General features: G+C 36.5%; 1 protein-coding gene across 1 annotated transcript; it reads right to left on the bottom strand.

The window, feature by feature from the left end:
- LOC18777187 (ABC transporter B family member 2) lies at positions 2341 to 10718 on the bottom strand. Its single transcript, XM_007210367.2, has 12 exons — positions 9996 to 10718; positions 9851 to 9905; positions 9579 to 9754; positions 8144 to 8344; positions 7750 to 8009; positions 6547 to 7087; positions 5821 to 6200; positions 5144 to 5559; positions 4530 to 4771; positions 4200 to 4447; positions 3604 to 4016; positions 2341 to 3192 (listed from the first exon to the last, which is right to left on the bottom strand). Exons 1-12 carry the CDS (start codon positions 10317 to 10319, stop codon positions 2645 to 2647), a joined length of 3804 nt encoding a protein of 1267 aa, XP_007210429.1. The 5' UTR covers positions 10320 to 10718; the 3' UTR covers positions 2341 to 2644.

Genomic DNA, 12107 nt, shown 5'->3' with positions numbered 1-12107 from the left:
CAATGGTATTTTCATACTTTACACTTTGACAAATCGCACAAGAAAGAGGTGTCAACCTCGCTCTTTCTTTTTCTTATTTTTGTTGGCTCATTTTCCTTTTGTTTTGACTGTCAGGTTTGCACACAAACACACATTCTTTTGCTTTGGTTGTTTGTACACAAACGCAATGTGAGGAATTTATCCAAGAGTGGGCCAGGCAACATGGCCTCCTCCTTCAAATTGCCCCTTTTTTTTTGCTGATTTCTCTTCTTGTTTTGTCTATATGCTAATAACTAATTTCTTTTTTCTGTTTTGGCAGGCACAGAAGAATTAGTGTTTTTTTTATTTTTTTATTTTTTATTTTAAAACAAAGAGGGAGAGAGTAGATCAAATTGTCCAACGGCAGAGGTATAACCCATTTCTTCTTTGTATCTGCTACCGGATTAGACCCCAGTATTTTTCCTTTTTTTTTTTTTTTTTTTTGGAGCACTTGGTGGTAAAGAATTAACTTCCCATTTTTTCATTTGTAGCTTGTTCGGATAGAGAGAAGAAGAAGCAACGGGACAAAAGTAAAGACCCCTTTTGTTTTGTTTGCTAACTGTGATAAGTCTCTGAATCCATTTTTCCAGGAAAATGCCTAGAATTTTTTTAAATCTGCAGGGGTTCTAGATTTCTCACCCATATGGATTTTTACATCCAAATAATTTGGGGATTACTCACCCATGAATTTGCATCTAAATAATTTCGGGGTTTCTCACCCATGGATTTGCATCCAAATGATTTATGGGTTTCTCACCAATGACTTTGTGGCATGCCATGCCTAACACAGAAAAGAAAAATGAGATTACAGTATACATTTAGCAATTTTTTCTTCTTCTCTGTACTGCTTCACTAGCCGTCTTTTTCTTTTAATTCTCCACTTTGTTTTTTTTTCCTTTTTTTTCCTCCCTTAGCAACCAACACGTTTGAATTTCAAATAAGTGCTAATAGGATTCCGCCTAATTTTTAGGCCTATTATCTTTTATATCCACCCTTTTGAAATACAACATATATCCAAAAATTTTGGGAACACATGCTGGCTTGCATTTAACAATTTTTTTTTCTTTAGAAAAAAATAAATTTACTTTGATGATTTTTTTTTTTTTTTAATCTCAACACTACTTACAACAGATGTTGTAAATTATATATGGCCTATTGGTTCGTTATGTAGTTTACCAACTTCTTCTAATGCTTGGATACCATAATTTTCTGCGTGCTCGGTCAAAGTTTCTAAGGGTCAAAATAATAACTAAACACCATACCTAGAACATGGAACTGCAAAGACACCAACTTAAAGGGCTGTGGAGCAGAACTCAAAGGTTTCTTGATAGACATCCTGTTATTGTTATGGCAAATATCAAACATGACCAAGTACTCAAACAAAGTATTGCTCATCAGTTTAGCAAGATAATAACATAATTATAAAAGCGTTTCCCTGTTTTGAATAAGAAGTCTACTAAGAAACCAAAAATAAAAGAGAAAAATACTTACTTAATTTATTTTGTTGCTGGAATTGTTATCACCCAGAATTAACGGTGGTCGAAGATATTAACATGGTTAAAATAAGAGAGTGTGATAAGAGAAAGTATATGAACAAAGGAAGTTGAAGGAGAGTACTGAGATTTCTTCTTCTCTAGCATTGTACTTCTCTCTTCATGAGTTCTACACTATACACTTCATTAACTGACTTTACTAATGATGGCTAAGGATGAGAAGAGGAGCATCTCTTCTCTCTATCTCTTGGTACTTACATACACACTTCACACACACTTCACATGCAAACTGATGCAAAATAAATGAATTCACATGCATTTAAATACAAAATGCACTAAAAAAATATGTACAAATTTAACAAACAAAACATTATTGCTGGCATTATCATTGCGCAATAACAACTATTGGATAAAGACAAAATCTTCACATGTTGGTCTAGTCTCTTCACATGTTGATATTGGTCTTCGGTGGAGGAAAGAGCCCTAGGACTTGCATGTCTTTGGTGCTAAAGAGAAGGGGTTTTCTTGTCTTTTTAAAAATATTTTGGGTTTGTTTGAGAGTTGGCTATCTGTTTTGGGTTTTTTACTAGATTCCCTATCATGTAAATCTGTTTGCATCCAATGAATGTTACTCTTATTTTTCTTATTTGGATCCTGGTCCAAATTTTGGCATCCAACACCATATTACAACAGATTTACGGCACAATTAGCCTGCACAAAGACAACATATAAATTTGAAATCCACTGAGGAGGTTGCATTTGGTTCTCGCTAGACAACAAAAATCTTAAATCTAGAACAACAATACCAAAAACAAAAATGCACAATTGGTTATTTCTTTCATTAGTTTTATGAATTTCCAATGTGTTTTTCCTTTTCCATCACTTCTTGAAATACAAAGGAAAGGCTATATTGACACATTTGGATGCCATAAGAAATAGCACTTCATATTTGTACAGCAATCCCCAACATGTGTATATTATCATTATTCTCAGACAATTGCAATCTCTCCATCTGATAAGTTTATATCATATATGGTAAAAGAGAAAAAAAATTGAAAATGAAAACAACTACAAAGATACAGTGATGAACAGAGCCCCCTACGTAAATTTGAGTAAACCTGTTCTCAATCTTGTTACTGTTGTGTGTTCTGTTGCTGAATGTTTATTAACTTGAAATATGCTCCCTTTCTGTTCTCAATAAGACTCGAATGACTTCCTTGCTCTACAATCTTCCCGTCTTGTATAACTGAAATTTCATCTGCATTTTGTATTGTGGACAGCCTATGTGCCACCAACACAGTTGTACGGTTCTTCATCAATCTGTCAAGAGCTTGTTGCACCACACGCTCAGACTCCACATCTAGAGCACTGGTGGCCTCATCTAATAACAAAATTTCCGGATTCTTTAAAACCGCACGGGCAATGGCAACCCTTTGCCTTTGACCACCAGATAGTTGCACCCCTCGCTCTCCGACTTTAGTTGAATAGCCCTCAGGAAGGGCACTGATAAAACTGTGGGCATTAGCAAGCTTCGCCGCTTCAATAACTTCTGCTTCAGAAGATCCATCTTTTCCATAAAGAATGTTTTCATATATTGATGTGGCAAACAGAGCTGGTTCTTGTTGAACCAGGCCAATGTGCTTTCGAAGAGACCTGATCTTGAGTTTCTTAATGTCTTTCCCTGCATGGTGTATCAACATTTAGATAAACCTACCAAATTGAAAGAAAATTACTTTTGCAGCATATTTAAAAGCTCTTGGAAAAAGAGAAGTTGAATGAATAATCATATGTTTTCAACATCAGAGAACAGATTCCTATAAGTTTTACGATGCAGAACACCAAGGTCCTAGGGTGATAAACTATTTAAACTTCCACAGATCGTTGAATTATTTCAGAAATTTGCTCCGGAATTCTGTTTTGATCTTGCTTTTTCAAAGTTAATATGGATTTCCTTTTTAAAATTGCACCAAGTATTTTTCTTCTATGTTTAACATGGATTTCCTTAACAATTGCATCAAGTATTTTCTTCTATGTTCAAATTTACTTGTTCCCTGTCAGAGCAATAGAGCAAAGTTTTATGCACAAGACTTACCATCGATCATGACTTTCCCAGTTGTTGGATCGTAAAATCGGAGTATTAGAGAAAGCACAGAGCTTTTACCAGAACCACTTTGCCCCACTAATGCCATGCTCTTGCCTGACCTGACTTTCAAACTGAAGTCCCTGAAAAGCAATACGTCTGGTCTTGAGGGGTAGCTAAAGTGAACACTCCTAAGCTCAATTGTGCCTTCCACTTTCATAAGCTCTTCTCCTATCTCCCCCAGGACCTCGGTTCTATGATCCAAAACTTCAAAGACTGATGCCGCCATTTGGTTCCCTTTCAAAAGGTCGGGGGCTAATGCTAAAGTCTCACCCATTGCTAATGCCGTCACAATCAACACCATGAATGATTTCATGACAGATTTAAAGCTTGCAAGCTCCTTTCCCATCAAAACAGAACCATACCTGAACAGGAAGACGAGGGAGAAGAAAAGAAGCTATCAATTCACATTAAGCTCTTCGAACATGTGAAATAAAGTAAGGATACTAGAATATTCAAATACCATAAACCTAATGGAAAATTATTCATTATCCAACTTGCATTTTTTATGTCAAACGTGGAGTGAAGAAGGAGGTAAAGCTACATACCACAAGGCCAGGCCATAGGATGAGAATATGAAGAACTGGGATACACCGTAGAATATGCCAGCAATCTGACCACGAGTAAATGAACGTCTAGAAGGCTCAACTAGCTCACGAGAATAAAGGTCGATGACTTTCTCCTCAGAACAAAATGCAGCAACAGTGCGCATGTTACTCACAGCTTCCCCAGCTAGCATGTTAGCTTTTAGATATGCTTTGCTCAAGTTTCCACCATAGCCTTGCATGAAAAGTTTCTGCAACAAAAGATAAAAACTGTTAGCATACTATAAATAAATGTCTTCCTTATCTCTTTAAAGCTACAGAAGAAAGTAGGACCTCGCTGATGTGACCACTGATGATCAACGGATATGTGGCTAAGACGACGAGTGTGATTCTCCAGTTCAAGATGAAGGCAATGATAAATGAGGCAACAACCAAACCCACATTCTGTAAAAGAATTGTTGACCGATCAACAACAATAGTTCTTAACAAAGTTGCATCACTTTCTAGACGCGACGAAAGCATAGAACTAGTGTTGTTTGTATCATCAAACCATCCGATCTCATTCCTCAAAATAGCTGCAATCAATTATAAGAGAAAATTAAAAAAGAGTAATCAATATCATACAATCTTATTCTAAGCTCAACGAAGGTAAACTTTACGTATGTATAATACAAACATGTTCCCACACTTACGCATATATTAGTGCCATCAGACAAGACAAAACAACGTGTTGTGATCTGTTTTTTGAAATATATGAAGGACAATGCATTCTCAAGATGAAGGAAGGACACCAATGAAACATGAAAAATATATATAAATATTTGGACTGATTGGACCTCAAGCCTTGAAGAGATCATACCAACAGCTTTCAAAGGGAAGAAGAACAAAACTTCAATTAACACCCTATATATGCAACTGGTATAATACAGTAATTGATTGTGACATACCAGAAAACATCTTTTCTCTGACACGAAGAGTGAGTCGCTCTCCCATAATTCCAAAACAAAGATGCTCTATGGCATGAACAATGACAGTCAAAACTGCAGCCCCGCAGAAGAGTAAAGAGATTTTTTTAATCTCACGACATGTTGTGTCCCAGTCCATGTAAAAGGAAACAAGAGCCTGAGAGACCCCAAGAGCAAAAAGAGGCATCTGAGCTCCGGCAATAAGGGCACCAATGGTGCCAATCACCCCATAATACCAGTCTGGTCCAACCATGGAATACAGTCTCCCTGCTGAAACATGTCTTGACTTTACAGTCTCTATTCCATCAGCACCAGCACGGCCCAGAGATTCTTTATCAGAACGGAAGCTGGCTCCGAAACTTGTTGTAGTGCGGGATAATTCTCGTGAATACCTTATACTGCAAAAGAAAATAAATATTATGAAGACATGAATGTCAGAGACGAATTTACAAGCTAAACACATTCAAGGCTTCCCATTATCCTCGCTTTTAAGTAGAGCATTAATATTTCAAAGTAAAGATTTTCTATAACTAGCCTCTAACAAACTCATTATAATACTTTTCAGAAATTATTCTACTCATTTCAAATAGTTGAAGTTGCTCTAGGCATCAGAATATTTCATATGAAGTCTCCTGGATGTAACACTTTCAACCAAGTACCTTAGTGGCCGACCCAAGTGAGGATCAAGTGAGGGGTGTCGTTGCAAAGAAGCTGTTTCTTGTAGTTGTACAAGTACTGCATAGACACCGTTCGGATTAGAAATGAGCTCCTCGTGACTCCCAGTTTCCACTATTTTCCCCTCTTGAACAACAGCAATTACATCTGCATTCCTAACGGTAGAAAGACGATGGGCTACTACTACTGTTGTTCGTCCCACCATGGCACGATCAAGAGCCTCCTGGACACTCTTCTCAGACTCTGCATCCAATGCACTTGTTGCTTCATCCAATAGAAGAATGGATGGATTCTTCACTATTGCACGTGCTATTGCAATTCTTTGCTTTTGTCCTCCTGAGAGTTGTATTCCTCTCTCACCAACCTGGAAAAGAACATTTAAGCATCAATCCATGAAAAGCGAAAAAGAAAAAGTCTCTAAGGTCCCATCTACTTCTCTACTATGTCTGCAGGCAATATCCATATATATCATGATTAATTCTTGGTCTTCACCAAGAATGCTCTTGTAAAGTTAGTGTTGAAGTGGCAAAGAGACTACTTTTCATTATATAAAAATTCCTTTTGTTTCCTCAAGCTATATGTTTCTACAGAAATTATGCACCATATGAAACTGGATCCAAGTAATAGATATCTGCAGTTGTATCCACATCTGCATCCAATTTATGCACAAGGAAAAACGCAAGTTCTTTAGAGAAATAACATATCATTACCTGAGTTTCGAATCTCTCTGGGAGGTTATTTATGAAAGAGAGAGCCTCTGAGAGTTTAGCTGCACGTGTGATCTCATCGAATGTAGCATCGGATTTTCCATAAAGAATATTTTCCCTAATGCTTGTTGCAAAAAGGGCAGGCTCCTGGTTTACCAGCCCAATCTGTTGCCTAAGCCACTTAAGGTCAAGCTCCCCAATATTATTTCCATCTAATAATATCTGGCCGGCAGGTGGCTCATAGAAGCGTTCAATCAAAGATATAACAGTACTCTTTCCAGACCCACTTCCTCCCACAAGGGCTACAATCTTTCCAGCAGGGATATCAAGATTCAGCTTGTTGAATATAGTAACATCGGGACGAGAGGGGTAACTAAAACATATGTCCTTAAATTGGATGTGCCCCTCAATTTTGTTCAGCTTCTTGCCATTCTTGCTGCTGGATCGGCTTATTGTGTTCCTCTCTATCATTTCAAATATGGGATAGGCAGCTGCCTTAGCTCGAATGAATGCAGAGATGTCAGGTGCTGCCTGCCCCAGAGACCTTCCAATTAAAAAGCAAAAATTATCATTGAGTGAGACGTTGTGTAAATCGAAATTTTCTAAGCCACAATACATTCATCACAACTATAAACCAACTCAGTCAAATGTCATATAAACATCTTGAGGTTTTCTACAGCTTTCCACATTTTATATAGTGAAATCTAACTGAAGCATTATGCCTTGGCCTCCACGCTCCAGTAGCTTACTGTTTCTATACAAAACCAAGTTCTATGATTACCGGTAAAATTTTGTTCATATTTTATAAATGACAACCTGATTATTCACCAAAGTTGGTAATGTACTTCAGGGAACTTTTGAAGCTTCCATTAACAACATAAAGTTGATGAAGTGCAACATATGCTTCTAGATAGCTACATTATACTGCCTCCACTCAAATTCAAAAGAGATAAGAACTGGTGAATCAGAAATGCGTCCTAAGGCGTACTGATATGTGATTTTCATTGTCTTCACGTCCAACTCGTAGACTGAATTTTGCTAATCTAAAAATCTGAAATTATTGACTCAAAGATTCTGATCAAACAGTCAGTTTCATCCCACCTTGCGTGACCTTGTCATTAACTAATGCTCAACTTAATATATGTTCCGGACTTCCAGTACACATGTTGGTAATAACAAGTTAAGATAGTAGAAAATAAAACTTACAGGCCAGCAATGACAACATTAAGCATGGTGGTGAAGGACTCGCCACCATTGGCGATACCCTTGTGAACAACAATGCTGGTGAACCAAACAAGCAATGACCATGAAAGGAAAAGGGAGCAGTGCATGGAGCCGAGCCCAAGACCCTTTGCTAGTCCTGCTTTTCTCCCATACTTGTATGTATTCAAAAGAGCTGTCTTATACTCTCTTACTGCCTTCTCTTCTGCTGCAAATGCTTGCACTGTCCTCACATTTCCTATCACCTGATCAAATAATCATGAAAAGAATATATATATATATATATATATATATCAAACAAAGCAGTATAAGGGATCCTTTTCCGGAAGAAAGAGGCCTAGCAATGAGACCAATTGTGAGAGAGGGAGAGAGAGGTGACCTCTTCAGCAATTTCTCCAGCCTTGACATAAGATTTTCGAACCCTTGCAATGAGACCAATTGTGACATATGCATAGACACCACCAGCAAGGGCAATTAATGGAACAATGGAGAGAGTGACCAGACTAATTTGCCATACCCTAACAAACCCTATTATGAATCCTGCTAGAAATCGGCTTATGTAGTGCATGAAGTTCCCTACCTGCATCATCATCCACCCTCATCATTCAACTATATATATAACATTAAAAACTGCAGAAATTTGTTAAATTTTTCACATTAATTAATTTATTTTTCCTATGCATACACACAAGAGCAATCATTGATCTTATAGCCAAAAAACTTATTAAATAAGGTACAACGAAGTACGGAAATATCCTTTATGGATCTTATAACCAAATAAATCAAATTCAATCGACTCAAGAATTGTAACGAAAAATTACTAAACCTAATACAAGGGTCATTTAAATTATGTCCTAAATTTTCTAATTAATTCACTACCATAATTGTTTCCTTAAAATTGTGATCGATTATTAAATCAGTAAATTGTCACCTTTTTACTTTTTATTCTTATTCTCGATTTTAATAATGTTTTGGAAAAACAAAACATGGTCACATTACATGCTGGTCTGCCATGCTTCAAAATAGCCCATGACGAAGTGCAGTGACAGAAGATTGGATCGATTAGTAAGGATCTAAGATCTAATCTAATCGAAACATAATTAATGTTGCTCTAGATGCCCTAAATACTTTCTCCTCTTAAATTATTTCCGGAAAGAGAAGCCTATCCAGCTGGCAATTAAAGACAATGAAACACTCGACAGCCAACCAACCCCCTCAATCAACTTATAAATGCTGATAGCCTTGCATTTACTTCTGCACCGTCTCCGTCTCCAGAGAGAGAGAGAGAGCCCTGGAAATTAGATGAAGCTCACGCTGATTTCCACACGAAAATGGAATAAAAAAACCCTAGACAACAACAACTATTTTGACTCTCATAAATCCCACTTCTTTCATTAATTCATCAACCTTTTTTCTTTAGGCAAGGCTTAAATTGGTTATATGTGAAAATTATGGCATGCAAATTGATGAAATTAAACGTCAGGAGCTCATCTTAAAAATAATCCTAAACATCGAGAGGGTATTTTATCATTAAGATCTTTGTGACTGACAGAATTAGACTTAAATTACGAATGCAATTCTTCGCCTTTTCTCAAAAAAGAAAGTTTTGAAAATAAATATTAAAAATAAAAATAAAAATTAGTTTGGAAACAAATGGTCCACTATTCTTATTAATAAGGTTGGACCTACCTTATGATAAATAATGCATTCATGCAAATATTTATGCTTATGATTACAACCAGTAGGTAGTAGGTAGTAGGTTACTAATAATCATGAAAATTAATTTTGTGATATAATTAACATGAGAGCCTCACCTTCTCAGAAAGGGCATCTTGAACAACAATAATGTCACTTGTAATTGCAGATATCACCTCTCCTGTGGAAGCTTCAGTGTCAAAAAGACTTATATCTTGGTTAAGCATTGCCCTCAAGTATGCCATCCTCATTTTGGCCGCTTGCCTTTCCCCAGTATGCATCCAACAAGCCACCTCTACAGAAATATAAATATATATTTGCAACATTATTTTAAAAAAATAAATAAATAAACCAAATTCTCTAATGGTTGATTTACAAAATCCAATCGTACCCGTCCATGAAGAAAACAATATAGCCACACTGAGATATACAAAATCCAAGGAGTACTGCAAGAAGAAGAATATAAGATGAAATTCAAGTCGAATATAAACAGACACAGACATGTATATATATATATATATATATAATTAATATACCTTAGCAACTTTGGAAGAAGCTTCCTTGGGAAAGAGATAAGCCATGCCAATAATATTGATCAACTTGCCAAAGAAGATAAAGAAGACAGGGACAGAAGCACCATGAACACATGCGCCAACAGATCCGATAGCCATTAGAAAGTAGTCATAAGAATCAGCAAATGAGAAGAGCTTCAACAATGAAACCTTGCGCAGCTTATCTTTACTATTATTTTTAGCATTTACTTCTTCTTCTTCTTCTTTCATCTTCTTCATCTCCTTCAACATGATACCTTCTGCTTCATGAGTAGTACCATTGCCGGAAAATGTGTCCGGCCGCGCCATTTATTTGCCTCAACTCTCTCAAGAAAGTGTTTGATAAAAGTGAATGAGCAATGTGTGTATGAGAGCTGAGGAAGAAGAAGATGAGGTTGTGCACATGTGAAGGTTGTTTATGAAATTACAGCATATGGATGGGAGGATGGGTTCATTGAAATACAAACAAAAAAGAACCCCAAAAATTTAAAAATAAAAAAGGAAATAAAAAGAGAGAAAAAAGTTAGATGTGAGTCATTAAGAGCTAGTCATAAGCAGCTTGGGTGGTTGACCATGTTATGTTACGGCAGCACTGTGGGCGAGATGAGCCAGTGGCAGTTGTGGTTATTACGCACCTTTCTCCACCCTATAATAACTGCGCTGAAATCAGACACTTCAATTCAATTCTCTCTCTCTCTCTCTCTCTCTCTCTCTCTCTCTCTCTCTCTCTTTTATCTTTTTTGAGTCCAAAAACTAGATCGAAGGGATATTGGAGATTGCTATGAGATATTACTTCGCTTATGTGAAAAAATTATTGTATGATATTGGAATACAGAAACATGATATAATTTGTTTGCATATTATAATATGGATAAACAGTAATTCGTACTAAATTATTATATGATATTGAAACACCGTCAAGTGATATAATTCGTCTATACGTTATAACATAGATGGGCGACAACTCTCTCTCTATAACGAATTTAATTTGGATGAGGTGGTTCTATGTGAGCTGAGGGGCCACCCCTTTGGCTTTGATGGCATATGCCCTACCGCTTGAGAAATAGTATAAATGCAAAGATAACCCAATTGTGAATAGCTACCAAAAGCAAGCCACATGAGGCATTATTGATCGGAAAAGCTTAGCTGGCCAAGTTTTATCCTATGTTATATGCAGTGGAGTATATTGCTGGTAAATTCTCTTCTTCTCCCAAACTTTGGAGCTGTCATAATAACATCGATTTCTTTAGGCCCACAGTGAACCTGTGTATTAAAAGTATGAGGTGGCATCAAGGTACATAGGTAGTTCTGCTCATCTCAACCATTAAAGTTGTAATTATTGGTGGGTACGTGGGCATTATTATCATCACTCATCTTGATTAAACCCTAGAAACATTGGCTTTTTATATGGTAACATATTTTCTTGTCAAATGTCTATCTATAGCTTATATTATGTTGCAAAGTCGTAATCTTTTCTGGTTGTTTTCAAAGTCTTAATCTTTGATCAAATTTAGTAGTTTAACATGGTATCTTGTGTTGCCAAATCCAATCAATATATATAACCAGAAATAAGAAAAGATGAAAACAAAAAACAAAAAACAAAATGAAAACAAAGAAAAATGTTTCTTGTTAGGAAATGTGAGCAACAGTTGGTTGAGCTCTTTCACATTCACCCATGCAGAAGTTTAAAACACCAAAGCACCCAATGAATATTTGTGTAAACCTCATTCTCTCAATCGCTTGTACTAAATTCTTTTTTTTTAAAAATTATTTTATTTATTAACCATCCTCAACTAATGCAAGTAATCAAGTAAAATATTCCTCAGACCTGAATGGAGCATGCCGCTTTGATAATGTATTTTCCCCTGCCCTTAGTGAGGCCTTGGCAGCGAGAGAAAGGTTCGTTGTTGGCGGAGGAAATTTCTGGAGCTTTCCGCTTAGATCATTCCTACGTCAATGCACCAAGGGCTTGTTTGGTCTCTAGTTAGGATTGGATTGGAAATTTACGGTATGTTGAAGGAGGAAATGAAACAAACACAAAATAAGATCCGATCCAATCCAATCCTAAGCACCGAATAAGTCTCAAACCAATAAATT

Source organism: Prunus persica, chromosome G5 (genome assembly GCF_000346465.2).
Source record: "Prunus persica cultivar Lovell chromosome G5, Prunus_persica_NCBIv2, whole genome shotgun sequence".
Taxonomy (NCBI): domain Eukaryota; kingdom Viridiplantae; phylum Streptophyta; class Magnoliopsida; order Rosales; family Rosaceae; genus Prunus; species Prunus persica.
Note: the sequence above shows the minus strand (reverse complement) of the source record. Positions and strands in the feature narration are given on the sequence as shown.

Coding starts and splice junctions, on each gene's coding strand:
- LOC18777187 (XM_007210367.2), bottom strand. CDS start 10,319: ATGGCGCGGCCGGACACATTTTCCGGCAATGGTACTACTCATGAAGCA. Junction 8,010..8,143: donor CTGGAGAAATTGCTGAAGAG/GTCACCTCTCTC, acceptor TTATTTGATCAG/GTGATAGGAAATGTGAGGAC. Junction 6,201..6,546: donor CAGAGAGATTCGAAACTCAG/GTAATGATATGT, acceptor GTTCTTTTCCAG/GTTGGTGAGAGAGGAATACA.